The sequence below is a fragment of the Lissotriton vulgaris genome, chromosome 2_1, assembly GCF_964263255.1.
Source record: "Lissotriton vulgaris chromosome 2_1, aLisVul1.2, whole genome shotgun sequence".
NCBI classification, from domain to species: Eukaryota; Metazoa; Chordata; class Amphibia; order Caudata; family Salamandridae; genus Lissotriton; species Lissotriton vulgaris.
Genome location: NC_141687.1, coordinates 2,020,234,905 through 2,020,251,742, shown reverse-complemented (window position 1 = coordinate 2,020,251,742; position 16,838 = coordinate 2,020,234,905). Strand labels below are relative to the sequence as shown.

Below are 16,838 nucleotides of genomic sequence, written 5' to 3'. Positions count from 1 at the left end.
GAGAGGTCCAAGAAGATGAGGCCCACTGTTTCCCCGTTGTCGAGCAAGGATCTGATATCATCGGTGGCTGCGATTAGGGCGGTCTCGGTGCTGTGGTTGGCTCGGAAACCAGACTGCGAGGGGTCAAGGGATCCGTTAGTCTCGAGGAAGGCAGTGAGCTGTTTGTTGACGGTCTTCTCAATGACTTTGGCAGGAAAAGGGAGGAGTGAGATGGGGCGGAAGTTCTTGAGGTCGGTGGGGTCCGCTGTAGGCTTTTTCAGGAGGACGCTGAGCTCGGCGTGCTTCCAACTCTCCGGGAAGGTGGCGGTGGGGAAGGAGGTGTTGATGATGTCCCGGAGATGGGGTGTGATGATGGCGCCAGCCTTGTTAAAGACGTGGTGGGGCAGGGGTCGGTTGGGGATCCGGAGTGGATGGTGTTCATCGTGCGGGTGGTGTCTTCGGTGCTGACCGGGGTCCGGTTGTAGAGGGTGGCGGTGGCGGGCGTTGGTTTGGTGGTTGGGTGTGTGGTCTTTGCGCCAAAGCTGTTGTGTATATCGGCGATCTTGCGGTGGAAGAACGAGGCGAGTGAATCGCAGAGGTCTTGCGAAGGGGTGATGTCGTTCTTTCCGGCGTTGGGGTTGGAGAACTCTTTGATGATGCTGAAGAGTTCCTTGCTGTCGTGGGCATTGTTGTCCAGTCGTTCTTTGAGTGCTGTCTTCTTGGTGGCGCGGATCACCTGGTGGTGTTTGCGGGTGGCGTGCTTGAGGGCGGTCCTGTTGTCTTTGGTCTGGTTGTGGCGCCAGGCTTTCTCGAGGGTGCAGCAGTTCTTCTTGGAGTCCTTGAGTTTGTTGGTGAACCAAGGGGTTTTCTTGCTGCCAAGTCTGCTGGGAGGGTTCTTTAGTGGTGCGAGGTCATTGGCGCAGGCGGTCAGCCACTGTGTGAGGTTGCTTGCAGCTTCGTTGGGGTCCATTGTGCTGGTGGGAGGGTTCTGGCTGAGGGAGGTGGTGAGCTGTTCGGCGGTGATCTTGCTCCAGCTCCGGCGAGGAACCTGTTGCGGGTGGTGGTGGGTCGTGGCTCTTCTGAAGCTGAAGTGGACACAGCTGTGGTCAGTCCAATGAAGTCCGGTGGAGTGGCTGAAGGAGATGTGCTTGCTGGATGAGAAGACGGGGTCAAGAGTGTGGCCGGCATAGTGTGTGGGGGTGTTCACCAGTTGCTTGAGTCCGAGGTTGGTGAGGTTGTCCAGCAGGGTGGTGGAGTTGTTGTCCTTGTTGTTCTCCAGGTGGAAGTTGAGGTCCCCCAGGAGGATGTAGTCAGGGGAGGTGAGGGCGTGCGGGCTGATGAAGTCTGAGATGTCTTCGCTAAATTGTGTGCGTGGTCCCGGGGTCTGTAGCTGAGGGTGCCTCTGAGTGTCGTCTTGGGGTCGGTGTGTATCTGGAAGTGGAGGTGTTCGGCGGCGGTGAAGGTGTCGTCGGAGTTGGTCGAGATGCGGATGGTGTTCTTGTGTACGATAGCGATGCCTCCTCCCATCTGATTGACGCGGTCCTTCCGGGGGATCTTGTATCCGTCCGGGATGGCAATGGCGATGTCAGGCGCTGAAGAGGCGTTCATCCAGGTTTCTGTGAGGAAGGCGACGTCTGGTGCTATTCTGTCGAGGAGGTTCCAGAGTTCGACGGCGTGCCTGTGGACGGAGCGGGTGTTGAGCAGGATGCACTTGAGGTGGTTGTTGCTGGGGCTCGGTTTGGCGGGAGACTGCAGGTCCGGAGGCAGGTGAACTGGCAGGCTTTGCAGGTGAAGGGTCCGAGGGTGCGTTTCGGGGTGGCTTGGTAGCAGGCGGGGTTCCGGCCGGCGTTGAGTGCGTTGAGGTTGGCGGCGTTGTAAGTCCGTCGTGTGGGCTGGCATCTTTGGGGGCCAGGGGTCCTGGCACTGGGCGTGGTCCAGGCGTGGACGGGCACAGACGGGCTTGCCTTTGGCACGCCTTCGGCGCACAATCGGCGCGCCCGCTGCGCTTGACCGCTGCGCGTCCGTGCGGTCTCCATTTAAGGCGAAGTGGGAGGGAGGGGCAGCTGGGAGGCGGGAGCGGGGTGGACACAGAAGAAAAGGGGCAGGGCTGCGATGTCACGGCGGCGGGAAGTGAGGAGCGGGGGCCACACCAGGGGGGTCAACGAAACAGAGGTAAAATACAGCAAGATACAGAGTACAACAGAGGAAAAATACAACAAGATACAGAGTACAACAGAGGCAGGAGCAAACAATGACAGGGCACAGTGGGGAGATAAAATACGGCAAGAAACGGCACTACGAGCAGCAGCGAGGGGGCACAGACACAGCTGGAGGGCCGTGCGGCGCGGGGGTGTCCTGAGGGGGAGAATGCCCCCACAGCTCCACCCCATAGAGTGTAGCACCCTTTGGTTGGGGTTTACAGATTTCCACCACCGGAGCGGCTGGTTTAAAAACTGAAGATCTATACAACTTCATTATACCACCCACTGTCTGTGTTAATCTAAGCCTTGCTCTGTCCAACTGTGGATCCCATTCGAAATTCTCTGCCAAGGTAACTCCTAGGTAATCAAATATCTTGACTCTTTCTAGTGGAATGCCTTGTAGGGAAGGATTTGGGTGGGTTGAGTGGGGAGGGTTGAAGACCATATATTTTGTTTTATCTAGGTTGATCTCAAGCCCTCTTGCCTTGCAAAAATTTCAAAACCATCTAAAATGCGCTGGATGCCGCATATATACATGTAGGTGAATTTATGTGTATGTATACATATCCACCGAAAAAACACAGTTACAAACTGAGCTATAGCTCTGGCTCAAATGTGCATGTTATGGTATGCAATGCATGCTATAACTTGTGTCTCTCACCATGTTTAACTCTTGCTTGTTTACCTTACTTCCACTTCCATTTGCAAATGGGTTTTTTGTGCATGGCAGCCGACACGAGTTATGGCGTGTGTTGTGTGTGTTGAACATTCTTGTGCATATTGCCACACAGTACAGACAAATGTTGCAGTTTCATCAGCAGATGAACAAACCGAATGAAATAGGATCTTTCAATAATACTGCATATCACAGAGTTTGTCACCATGGAGGCTCCTTTTCCCAAAGGTTGTTCTTGATATGTTATATCAATTTGTCACTTTGAGTAGATCAATTTCATTTTTTCATACCTACAGGCACATTCGTCAGTGGAAAAAGCCAGTCTGATTTCTCTGGTGAAGGTGCGCTTCTTGCCTGTGGATGAAAACTTTTCCCTCCGAGGTGAAACACTACGGCAAGCCATCGAAGAGGACCGAAAACAAGGCTTGGTGCCTGTCTTTGTAAGATTTATTAATCATGTCTTCTTTAGAGATGCCACAACAGAATCGTTGCTTTGACAAATGTACGATTTTATTTAAAAAATGATCACATTTAATTAATAACTCGATTAGTTTAACTTCCCGGGGATGCTCAGTGGTTCACTGCACATCTAATTGCATCACAACGCGGACTGCACACACATTTATTTGAAGACTGTGCGCATTATTGAAGGCATTTGATGACCTCCTAGCCTTAATATGTCAAAGTACTCCATCAAGAGCATAACAAGAGCCCGATGGGCCCTGGGGTAGGCACATACATTCATATTTGGGAAGCAAAGGGCCATACACCAGCCCAGGTGCCAGTGACCCTGCTGCATCTTGAGCCCCGCTGCCAGTGCACCTGCTGCATCTTGAGCCCCAGTGCCAGTGCACCTGCTGCATCTTGAGCCCCGCTGCCAGTGCACCTGCTGCAGCTTGAGCCCCGTGCCAGTGCACCTGCTGCAGCTTGAGCCCCAGTGCCAGTGCACCTGCTGCAGCTTGAGCCCCGTTACCAGTGCACCTGCTGCATCTTGAGCCCCAGTGCCAGTGCACCTGCTGCATCTTGAGCCCCAGTGCACCTGCTGCAGCTTGAGCCCCGGTGCCAGTGCACCTGCTGCATCTTGAGCCCCGCTGCCAGTGCACCTGCTGCAGCTTGAGCCCCAGTGCCAGTGCACCTGCTGTATCCTGAGCCCCGTGCCAGTGCACCTGCTGCAGCTTGAGCCCGAGTGCAAGTGCACCTGCTGCATCTTGACCCCCGGTGCCAGTGACTCTGTTGCATCTTGAGCCTCGGTGCCAGTGCCCCTGCTGCATCTTGAGCCCCGGTGCCAGTGCACCTGCTGCATCTTGGGCCCAGCTGCCAGTGCACCTGCTGCAGCTTGAGCCCCGTTGCCAGTGCACCTGCTGCATCTTGAGCCTCGGTGCCAGTGCACCGGCTGCATCTTGAGCCCCGGTGCCAGTGCACCTGCTGCAGCTTGAGCCCCGGTGCCAGTGCACCTGCTGCATCTTGAGCCCCGCTGCCAGTGCACCTGCTGCATCTTGACCCCCGGTGCCAGTAACTCTGTTGCATATTGAGCCTCGTTGCCAGTGCACCTGCTGCATCTTGAGCCCCGGTGCCAGTGCACCTGCTGCATCTTGAGCCTCGGTGCCAGTGCACCTGCTGCAGCTTGAGCCCCGGTGCCAGTGCACCTGCTGCATCTTGAGCCTTGTGCTAGTGCACCTGCGGCAGCTTGAGCCCCAGTGCAAGTGCACCTGCTGCATCTTGACCCCCGGTGCCAGTGACTCTGTTGCATCTTGAGCCTCGGTGCCAGTGCACCTGCTGCATCTTGAGCCCCAGTGCCAGTGCACCTGCTGCATCTTGGGCCCCGCTGCCAGTGCACCTGCTGCAGCTTGAGCCCCGTTACCAGTGCACCTGCTGCATCTTGAGCCCCGGTGCCAGTGCACCTACTGCATCTTGAGCCCCGGTGCCAGTGCACCTGCTGCAGCTTGAGCCCCGGTGCCAGTGCACCTGCTGCATCTTGAGCCCCGCTGCCAGTGCACCTGCTGCATCTTAAGCCTCGGTGCCAGTGCACCTGCTGTATACTGAGCCCCGTGCCAGTGCACCTGCTGCATCTTGAGCCCCGGTGCCAGTGCACCTGCTGCATCTTGAACCCCTTTGCCAGTGCTTCGCTGCATCTTGAGCCCCAGTGCAGGTGCACCTGCTGTATACTGAGCCCTGTGCCAGTGCACCTGCTGCATATTGAGCCCCGGTGCCAGTGCTTCGCTGCATCTTGAGCCCCAGTGCAAGTGCACCTGCTGCAGCTTGAGCCCCAGTGCAAGTGCACCTGCTGCATCTTGAGCCCCGGTGCCGGTGCACCTGCTGTATCCTGAGCCCCGTGCTAGTGCACCTGCTGCAGCTTGAGCCCCGGTGCCAGTGCACCTGCTGCATCTTGAGCCTCGGTGCCAATGCACCTGCTGCATCTTGAGCCCCGGTGCCAGTGCACCTGCTGCATCTTGAGCCCCAGTGCCGGTGCACCTGCTGTATCCTGAGCCCCGTGCTAGTGCACCTCCTGCAGCTTGAGCCCCGGTGCCAGTGCACCTGCTGCATCTTGAGCCTCGGTGCCAGTGCACCTGCTGCATCTTGAGCCCCGGTGCCAGTGCACCTGCTGCATCTTGAGCCCCAGTGCCGGTGCACCTGCTGTATCCTGAGCCCCGTGCTAGTGCACCTGCTGCATCTTGAACCCCTTTGCCAGTGCACATGCTGTATACTGAGCCCTGTGCCAGTGCACCTGCTGGATATTGAGCCCCGGTGCCAGTGCTTCGCTGCAGCTTGAGCCCCGTTGCCAGTGCACCTGCTGCATCTTGAGCCCCAGTGCAAGTGACTCTGTTGCATCTTGAGCCCCGGTGCAAGTGACTCTGTTGCATCTTGAGTCCCGGTGCCAGTGCACCTGCTGCAGCTTGAGCCCCGTTGCCAGTGCACCTGCTGCATCTTGAGTCCCAGTTCAAGTGACTCTGTTGCATCTTGAGCCCCGGTGCCAGTGCACCTGCTGCAGCTTGAGCCCCGTTGCCAGTGCACCTGCTGCAGCTTGAGCCCCGTTGCCAGTGCACCTGCTGCATCTTGAGCCCCGGTGCCAGTGCACCTGTTGTATCCTGAGCCCCGTGCAAGTGCACCTGCTGCATCTTGAGCCCCGGTGCCAGTGCACCTGCTGCATCTTAAGCCCCAGTGCCAGTGCACCTGTTGTATCCTGAGCCCAGTGACAGTGCACCTACTGCATCTTGAGCCCGTGCCAGTGCACCCGCTGCATCTTGAGCCCCGGTGCCAATGCACCTGCTGCATCTTGAGCCCCGATGCTAGTGCACCTGCTGTATCCTGAGCCTCGTACCAGTGCACCTGCTGCATCTTGAGCCCCGGTGCCAGTGCACGTGCTGCATCTTGAGTCCCGGTGCCAGTGCACCTGCTGTATCCTGAGCCCCGGTGCCAATGCACCTGCTGCATCTTGAGCCTCGGTGCCAGTGCACTTGCTGCATCTTGAGCCCTGGTGCCAGTGCACCTGCTGCATCTTGAGCCCCAGTGCCAGTGCACCTGCTGCATCTTGAGCCTCGGTGCCAGTGCACCTGCTGCATCTTGAGCCCCGGTGCCAGTGCACCTCCTGCATCTTGAGCCTCGGTGCCAGTGCACCTGCTGTATCCTGAGCACCGTGCTAGTGCACCTGCTGCATCTTGAGCCCCAGTGCCAGTGCACCTGCTGTATCCTGAGCCCCGTGCCAGTGCACCTGCTGCATCTTGAGCCCCGGTGCCAGTGCACCTGCTGCATCTTGAGCCCCGGTGCCAGTGCACCTGCTGCATCTTGAGCCCCGGTGCCAGTGCACCTGCTGCATCTTGGGCCCCGCTGCCAGTGCACCTGCTGCATCTTGGGCCCCGCTGCCAGTGCCCCTGCTGCATCTTGAGCCCCGGTGCCAGTGCACCTGCTGCATCTTGAGCCCCAGTGCAAGTGACTCCGTTGCATCTTGAGCCCCAGGGCCAAGGCACCTGCTGCATCTTGAGCCTTGGTGCCAGTGCACCTGCTGCAGCTTGAGCCCTGGTGCCAGTGCACCTGCTGCATTTTGAGCCCCGTTGCCAGTGCACCTGCTGCAGCTTGAGCCCCGTTGCCAGTGCACCTGCTGCATCTTGAGCCCCTGTGCCAGTGCACCTGCTGCAGCTTGAGCCTCGGTACCAGTGCACCTGCTGTATCCTGAGCCCCGTGCAAGTGCACCTACTGCAGCTTGAGCCCCAGTGCAAGTGCACCTGCTGTATCCTGAGCCCCGTGCCAGTGCACCTGCTGCATCTTCAGCCCTGGTGCCAGTGCACCTGCTGCATCTTGAGCCCCAGTGCCAGTGCACCTGCTGCATCTTGAGCCTCGGTGCCAGTGCACCTGCTGCATCTTGAGCCCCGGTGCCAGTGCACCTCCTGCATCTTGAGCCTCGGTGCCAGTGCACCTGCTGTATCCTGAGCCCCAGTGCCAGTGCACCTGCTGTATCCTGAGCCCCGTGCCAGTGCACCTGCTGCATCTTGAGCCCCAGTGCCAGTGCACCTGCTGCATCTTGAGCCTCGGTGCCAGTGCACCTGCTGCATCTTGAGCCCCGGTGCCAGTGCACCTCCTGCATCTTGAGCCTCGGTGCCAGTGCACCTGCTGCATCTTGAGCCCCAGTGCCAGTGCACCTGCTGTATCCTGAGCCCCGTGCCAGTGCACCTGCTGCATCTTGAGCCCCGGTGCCAGTGCACCTGCTGCATCTTGAGCCCCGGTGCCAGTGCACCTGCTGCATCTTGAGCCCCGGTGCCAGTGCACCTGCTGCATCTTGGGCCCCGCTGCCAGTGCACCTGCTGCATCTTGAGCCCCGTGCAAGTGCACCTACTGCAGCTTGAGCCCCAGTGCAAGTGCACCTGCTGTATCTTGACCCCCGGTGCCAGTGACTCTGTTGCATCTTGAGCCTCGGTGCCAGTGCACCTGCTGCATCTTGAGCCCCGGTGCCATTGCACATGCTGCATCTTAAGCCCCGGTGCCAGTGCACCTGCTGCAGCTTGAGCCCCGTTGCCAGTGCACCTGCTGCATCTTGAGCCCCGGTGCCAGTGCACCTGCTGCATCTTGAGCCGCGGTGCCAGTGACCCTGCTGCATCTTGAGCCCCGCTGCCAGTGCACCTGCTGCATCTTGGGCCCCGCTGCCAGTGCACCTGCTGCATCTTGAGCCCCGCTGCCAGTGCACCTGCTGCATCTTGGGCCCCGCTGCCAGTGCACCTGCTGCATCTTGGGCCCCGCTGCCAGTGCACCTGCTGCAGCTTGATCCCCGTTGCCAGTGCACCTGCTGCATCTTGAGCCCCGGTGCCAGGGCACCTGCTGCATCTTGAGCCCCAGTGCCAATGCACCTGCTGCATCTTGAGCCCCGGTACCAGTGCACCTGCTGCATCTTGAGCCCCGCTGCCAGTGCACCTGCTGCATCTTGAGCCCCGGTGCCAGTGCACCTGCTGCATCTTGAGCCCCAGTGCCAGTGACCCTGCTGCACCTTGAGCCCCGTTGCCAGTGCACCTGCTGCATCTTGAGCCCCAGTGCAAGTGCACCTGCTGCATCTTGAGCCCCAGTGCCAGTGCACCTGCTGCATCTTGAGCCTCGGTGCCGGTGCACCTGCTGCAGCTTGAGCCCCGGTGCCAGTGACTCTGTTTCATCTTGAGCCCCGGTATCAGTCCACCTGCTGTATCCTGAGCCCGGTGCCAATGCACCTTTTGCACTAATGATAGCTAGGCCCCAGTGTCCCATCTGCTAGCAAACTGCGCCCTGTCAGAGAAAGGCATTACTAGTCCTATATACGTGTTTTGTGCTCGAGTCTTACAACTAAAATGACTTTCTGAATCACAAAGGGCACAAAGATGTGGTGTGACATATAAAATAGATTTGTACAAAAATGTACAATCTTAAACAAATGTTTCTAGAAATGGTGTATTCAAAATAGTAGATTAAAAAAAAGTGTATCTCTGTGTCTTCTCATGAAATGAAGATTGTTATGCTAAATATAGTTACGATATTTTAACAGTGGTAACTAACTCACAGCACCATTGGAGTAATTGAAACTCCAGACTCCCTCATTATCATATTTGAAGCCCGCCCGTGCCTTTTTTAAAGGGGGCTGACTTGGCTGGCCATGCTCGCATGCATTATGTAGCTGCAGGTGTTCGGTCAGTTCTTTAAGGGAACTTGTTTGTGCAAATAACAGAATACACGTATACAAACCAAGTGTGCACTTGGCCCACCCCTGAAGTTGCCTTATCAGTATTCCAGTGGCGGCTCTTCTGCTAAGGTGGAGAAGTGTCGCCCCACTGCTTTTTGGCAGTGATGCAAAGGAAAAATAAAATGATAATAACTTGCGTTATTATTTAATTTTCTCCTACTTCTGCCTGCTTTGCGTTAGGGGGCGGAGGCAGGGGAGGAGTAGTAGCACCCTCCTAAAGTGCAGAATCGGCTTGGCTGGCCCTCCCGGCCCGCCCGAAACAGTTTGCATGTTCTCCACGCAGGCTGCAGTACAGCCTACAGAGAGAGCATGCCCAGGCCCCCAGCCAGCATCTGAGCGCCCGTAACACAGCGCTCAGACCAATCACAATGCTGCTAAGGCAGCGTTGTGATTGGCTGACTGGTTGCCTAGGTGTGCTTCTGCTGAGGCTGAGCTAAAGAGGACTACAGAAGTTAGCAAGCGGCGAGAAGATATTTTTTTAATTTAATTATTTTATTGCTGCTTCCTCCCCCCTACCCCCGTCCCCCTACCTCCCGCATCCTCCCCTCCCTCCCCTTTGCTAGCCCCAATCAGTACCGGCTGCCGCTGCATTATTCAGTGTTTCCTGTCTCGTTTGGACACCCTTGCAGTGCCTCTTCAAAGTTTCCTTTTCATGCTAACTTTGGCTTGTTTATTTTTTTAAGCAACGTCAATAATACCATATATTAATTTTCTTTAGAGGTCATTATTAATTTGCTGTGTCATTAAATTAAATTAATATAAAATAGAGCTTCATTTTACTGCACTTCTGGCAAGCAGTATATAAGGATGGTATTGGTTTGGTCGAGAAGGCTAATGCTTAGACTACTTGAGGTAATATTAATTTCCAATTCCCTCAACCTTCTATTAGGCAAATAAATTGCACCGGGAAGAAAGAGAGAAAGAAGCTGGAGATCGCCACAAATAATTCAAGCAATACCTCTTCCTCCCTTCTTTCCCACATCGTTCCTTATCAATGAGGACTTACGCAAGCCAATGTTTGAAGGAACCTATGTGCCTAGGATAGTTGCACCCTTTACTTGCTTCAAATATCACAAATAGGAAATCTCATTTGCAGATCTCAACTGTACACTCCAAACAGATCAAGATGGCACCACATACGTATAGACACTCTAAATGGTCTACTTTTCTCATCCTCTGGAATACCGGGAATAGGGATCTCCTGATGCAAATGGAAAGATGACAGTACTTTTGGCAGACACCTAGGACCAGGTTTTAAAATTGAGCAACCTGGAATAATGAGTAAGTAAGGAGGAGAAATGACCAAGGGATCCAGATCTCCCAACTGCCTTAAAGACATGATAGACACCAGAAATATGACTTTTAAAGATCCAAAGAAAAGGGGGCCAATGGGTTCACATTGTGGAATTTGAAGAACCTTCATTACTAGCGATAAGTCCCATGGAGTTCTTTCTAAACTGATTCAGTATGAGAACAGCTTCAAATACAATTTTTTCGCTTGATTGCATTGAAGAAATATAATACAACCCTCCTACCTCATGGTTCTTTAAAGGCCCTGTTTGGAGTCCATTTTAGTTTCCGGATGGCTACTGCCAAATGAAAGCCTTCTGAAAAGAAGGAAAGAATCTTTGGGAGAAGGGCAAGACAGAGTTTGTAAGGTATAAGCTAGACAACAAGATTGAATGAAAGATGAATTATATTGATATGACTTACATTTAGATAATCTTGACACCATTCCAATCCCTTGGGATGTATTATAATTTAGATTGTGATGGGCCCATGGTAATAGAAACAATGTATATGACATTGTTGGACTTGCCTCTTTCTGCAGGTTCACATCAGATTTTTGCTTACCTTTGCTGACCCCATTTTGTTTTGGCTTTTTAGTACTCTCAGCCCTTTACTCCTTCTTATCAGTGGTACAGTCCTTCAGCTCTCCATTCTAAATACGAGGAAATTGAGAACATTGGCCTTCAACTTGATTGGTACATTTAATTTACTTATACACCCCTAATAAATGGTACTACATGTACCAAGGGACTATACATTAAATGCTACTTAGTGGGATGTAGCCCTCATAGTGCCACCCACTAATGTAGCACTGTACAAATGTCTCAGGCCTGCCACTGCGACCTGTAGCGCAGTGGTAAACTGCCATTTTGACCTGGAAAAATAAACCTTTTTCTAGGCCTAAACCTTCCTTTTTAGGTCTTGGCCTGAGTAGGCTGTGCTTGCACAGTCTCGCTGGCGAGAAATTATGTTTTTCAGTATGGGGTCTTGAACCCGCCCCTCTTCTCCATTGGCTGGCTTCCTAAACGGAGGCCAGCCATTGGAGGAGATGGGCGTCAATCGGTTCAAGCCCGGATTCGGGGGCGTGTTTTTTTCGCTTCTTTCTTTTTTCTTTCCCTCCTCTTCCCATTGGCTGGAATTTTACATTCCAGCCAATGAGAAGAGGAGAGAACGAAAACCACGCTCCCGAATCCGCGAATGACGGGGCTTTCTCCGAGGCATTCCTGCCAATGCCTCGAAGAAAGATGGTGGTGTTTCTGGAGCTGCTTGGCTCTGCTCGGACCCCCCCTTCCCTCTGCCCGCAGCCCTCCTTCGTCCCGCTTTCGCCTCCCCCTTCCCTCTGCTGCAGCTCTCCTCCGTCCCGCACTCGCCTCGCCTCCCCCCTTGCTGGCAACTCTTGTGGCAGGCGTGGCCTACTGGTTCTACTCAAAGAAAGTCAAGCAAGGGACGGGGCACATAGACAAAGAACTTGGCAACGGTGAGGAGAATAAAGCACTGGGCGAGAACAACCACAAAATGGAAGAATGAGGGAGGAAAATGGCCATTGGGCGCACCAAGAGAGCAGACTACAGCGCTTAAAGAGGCCATTCAGGTAATTATGTCATCAGAGGTCTTAGACCACAGCCAGACGTCATCAAACAAAGGGACGTTCCAGAACCCTTATTGTTGGTGGTTGTTGCTGATATAAGATTGGCGACTGGGTTTTTTCTTTTCACTGTTTGGCCCCTTGCTCCTGGCCTAGTTCGATACCGGTGTCCTGAGTTCTGGTCTGGGCCTCTGCACACCAGTCGGTGTCCTAATGCCCGATGGGCAGGAGATCTACTTGGCAGTCGGGGTACGTGTTAATGCAGCAATCCAGGGGGGGGAATGGAATGCTGCAGGTGATGTGTGGAGCTTGTGTGGCGAAGGTGCAAGGGGGCTAAAATGCTGATTATTTAACATTTCAGAACTTTTTCTCATGTTTGAAACCCACCCTTCTTGTTAATTTCTTGTTTCCAATGCTGCTAAAAAACACACTGTGTCTGTTCATTGTTTTTTTTTGTCTATGCCGGCGCGCAGCTTGTGGCGTCATTTCCTGCTTCCCTCACACTCACCGTGCGTTCGGGCTCGTTTGTCTTCCGGTCTTTCTCAGTCTCAACAGCCGCAGTCATGGCTTACCGTGGGCAAGGTCCGAAGGTGATGGTACAGCCCATTGTATCCTGAAACCGTTATCATGCATTAGGCGAAGGAGGGAGACTCTTTTGCATGGTTGTCCCAAAATATTAGTGTCTACCAAAACGATCTATGGTAAAGGCGGGGGATGTGGAGTTGTTGAATGGCGAGCGAACCAGTAAGCTATTTGAAAATGTGGCTTGTTTGTATTTGGGTGGGTTTCCTGTGTGAGAGTACGGCGAGCAAGGGGTGCGTGCCACCAAGGGCATGTCAGCGAGTTAAAAACTGAAAAGAGATCAGACTTACTATACAGGTTACTGTAGACAGTTGGCACACATCTTAGCAGGCTCAAGGCACCAACATGCTTTTATTTTAGCTCCTAGGACTGCTTACTAATTTGTTTGATTGAATGGAAGGAAAGCCAGAGTGAGGAGCGAATATGCAAAAAGCATTGTTGAAGCCAGCGTATCCTTAAAAGCTTGTGGGAAAATCTGAGATGCGAGTGGTGCGGACCAGAAAGCAATGTCCCAACTCACAGTTCGGAATTAGTACTGTGAAATTGCCTTGGGTTGTAGTGTGTGATTTATTTAATCTATTCATGGTGAAATGGCCATTAGTCGTGTCTTGTGGTTTTAAACCATTCGTGAGGGAAACGACTTTAAGACGCGCATGTTAGTACGTTATCGTGTAAAATGTAATATCCTGCGAGAGTGGGTGTTGGGGCGGTAAACACCCTTCTTCAGAGTTTACAAAGACTTCTCGCTTGACAAAGGGAGCGGCCAACACCCCTCGGTGAACTGAAGACATAAGTTGTATAGGTAAATGTTTAGGAATAGTTTACTAGGCGAGCATAAGGTGCTGTTTGGGATACTTGTTAGTGGGATACTCTTCCTCATAGACCAGGTAGTCATGATGTGTAGAGAAATAAGGCACGCACCACCACATTTTCCCTCTTAGAAAAGAGCTAAAAAAGAATCCTCTAGCAACATCTCGTCACAGTATATTGAAGTGTGTGTCTTAAGACCCTAGCGGCAAACATACTCAGCTCCTCTAAATGGTGACCTAAATCCAGCATCTCGACGTGATGGCCACCCACACTTGTAACCTTTGCTGTTACTCTCCCCAACTTTAGCCGTCACTTGATTCAATGCCCTCCCCTTTCGTACAGTGCTATCTATGTTATCATACCTATAACCACATTCTAGAGTTTGACCCAGCTGTTATTGAACACTGCCGTTTCCTTCAACCAAAGTTTTACAGATTGACTAGAAAAATTAAAATGGGTGTTAATGGGGTTTGCACCCATGCATAGGGTCCGTGGCCGAGCACTCCTCAAAGTGCCCGTCAGTCACTCAACTTCCCACAAAGAACAGACCATGAGAGTGAATACCTTCCAGGGATGAGAGAGTTAAGAAAAAATAGCCTTGTGTCACTAGCCCAGCAGGAGGGACCCCAGTGGAGCATAGTGCCCTCTCAGAGAGGAGCCCCTCGTTGTTAGCTATAGTGAATCGCCTCGCCACACGAGCCCTGTCCCAGCTGTTTCTGTACACGGCTCACTTTGATGAGACGTGTTTCACTTGCCTTGTGCAAAACACGTTACTGTATCGAATGTCCCCTGCTACACAGTACATTGGCATCCTTGCAGCGCTTTTCTTGCCTCTGATCCCTGATTGTGCCCATTTTCTTGCCTCTTCTTGCCTCTGTTCCCTCATTGTAATTGTTTTTCTGGCGTCTGCACCCTTGTTGTGCTTGGTTTCCTGCCCCGTTGTTGTGCTTGCTTTCCGGCCCCCTCGTTGTGCTTACTTTCCGCCCCCCTCGTTGTTTTTGCTTTCCTGCCCCCTCGTTGTGCTGGTTCTCCTGCCCCCTTGTTGTGCTTGCTTTCCGGCTCCCTCGTTGTGCTTGCTTTTCGCCCCCATCGTTGTGTTTGTGTCCCGCTCTCGCCTCCCCCTTCCCTCTGCCAGCAGCCCTCCTCCGTCCTGCTTTCGCCTCGAAGTGAAGTTTGAGGGGACGAACGCAAACAAGTTGGCGCGGATCATTGTAAATGGAGAGAAGAGCCAGTGCAGTTGAAGGGGAACCACTGCAGACGGAGGGTTAGAACACTTGCTCTCCTGCCCCCTCATTCTTTGTGCTTGCTCTCCTGCCCCCTCGTTCTTTGTGCTTGCTCTCCTGCCCCCTCGTTGGTTGTGCTTTCTCTCCTGCCCCCTCATTGGTTGTGCTTGCTTTTCTGCCCCCTCATGGGTTGTGCTTGCTCTCCTGCCCCCTCATTGGTTGTGCTTCTCTCCTTCCCCCTCGTTGGTTGTGCTTGCTCTCCTGCCCCCTTGTTGGTTGTGCTTGCTCTCCTGCCCCCTCGTTGGTTATGCTTGCTCTCCTGCCCCCTCGTTGGCTGTGCTTGCTCTCCTGCCCCCTCGTTGTGCTGGCTCTCCTGCCCCCTCATTGCACTTGCTTTCCTGCCCCCTGTTTCCCTTGTTGTGAGCTTTTTTTCTGGCCTCTGCTCCCTTGTGTGGCTCTGTGTGTGTGTATGTGGCTCTGTGTGTGTGGCTCTGTGTGTGTGTGTGACTCTATGTGTGTATGTGGCTCTGTGTGTGTGTGTGGCTCTGTGTGTGTGGCTCTGTGTGTGTGTGGGTCTGTGTGTGTGTGTGTGTGTGTGGCTCTGTGTGTGTGTGTGTGTGGCTCTGTGTGTGTGTGTGTGGCTCTCTGTGTGTGTGTGGCTCTGTGTGTTTGTGTGGCTCTGTGTGTGTTTTTTTTTTAATTGATTTTTTTGTTGCTAGCAAAGCAGATTATATCATTATAGTTCAAATAATCAAGAAATATAAGTATGCATTCTCCAGAAGATATAAGAAAATAAAAACAACAAAGGACAAATACAAATACAGTTCTTATCGAATCATTTCCCCGTCAATCCACTGTTGTATTGGAGTCCAGATTTTCATGCCTGGTTGTTTCCTTTTTCTTCCTTTTGTTGCATAGATAGCAGGTTCAAATTTGTACCTAGTTAATAGACGACCCCTCCACATAAAGAACGAGGGTGATTCAGGACTTATCCACTCCTGAGTGATACATGCACGCAGTTCAGACATCATAATAAATAACACATTTTGTTGTTCCATTTCTATAGAGTCTTTAGATATGCCAAATAATATTAGATCAGGGGACAGGATTATTGTTTTTCCTGCAATTTTTTCAATAAATGTTTGAATTTCTGAAATTATATCAACTAATTTAATACAAGAGTAAAACATATGTATTGTATCTGCTCCTCTCATATTACAGCGATTGCAATTTATACCAACCGTAGCCCCCCATTTCATAACTTTGGCAGGTGTGTAATAGATATCACACATAACCATATATTGTTGAGTTCGAGTTCGCCATGAGAACAATATAGAATTAGCTGCTTTAATTGATACTTTTATCAACAAATCTTTTATTCCTAATTTCTCTTCCCATTTATGGAAATCATAGTAAAATCGTAGAGGGAGGTAGGTCATAAGGATATTATAATAATACCCTATTTTTCTTTTAATAGCCAAGCTATCTATAATCAGAATCGGTTTTAATCCTTGTCGCTCGTTAATAGAAAATGAGTTTAAAAAGCTATAGATCTGTAAATATTTGAAATAGTCATGAGGAGGAAGTTTATATTTATGCTGGAGTTCAGAAAAAGAAAGTAAGGAGGTAGAATTAGTTATATATAAATCAGAAAGATAGCGAATACCTTTGATGTTCCATCTCTTCATCACCTGATCTCTAAATATTGGGGGAAAGCAATGTAATGAATTTAATGGAGTATATCTTATGATCTTTGTAATACCAACCAGTCTTTTTATAATTCGCCATGCTTTATATGCAGCCACTATATTCTTAAATTTTGTTTTTTTGTAGTAACTTGGTTCTATTATTTTTAGGAGATGGTGATTAGCTTCAGTGCCTAATACTAGTTCGTATATCGTTGGATACTGTGCTAATGGTGTGGGCGTTTTTTTACCAGCAATCAGAGGAGATATATATTGAAGTACAGCTGCTAAGTAGTAAAATAGTAAATGTGGGACAGATCAGCCTCCTCTATCTCTGGGAATGATCATCTTCTTATAGGCTCTCCTGATACCTCTATATCCCCACAAAAATCTTCCTGACATTTTTTCAAGGTCTTTAAAAACGGGAATTCCAACGGAATTGTTCTAAATAAATATATAAATTTGGGGAGAATCAGCATCTTTAACACATTATTCCTACCATGAAGGGATAGGTGTAAGTGATCTATTCTTTCCAAGGTTGAATTGGCTTTCTTCAGGATCGGAGTGTAATTTACACTAGGTATTTTCGCAATTGGTGTAGTTAGTTTGATTCC

The 16,838-nt window shown here is 51.7% G+C and overlaps 1 protein-coding gene across 1 annotated transcript in view; it reads left to right on the top strand.

The window, feature by feature from the left end:
- Positions 1-16,838, top strand: part of HDC (histidine decarboxylase) — a 247,775-nt gene that overhangs the window by 131,681 nt on the left and 99,256 nt on the right. The window contains exon 6 of the mRNA XM_086958246.1: positions 3,153-3,296. Within this exon, the coding sequence (XP_086814372.1) occupies positions 3,153-3,296 (144 nt within the window). The remainder of the gene's footprint in view (positions 1-3,152; positions 3,297-16,838) is intronic.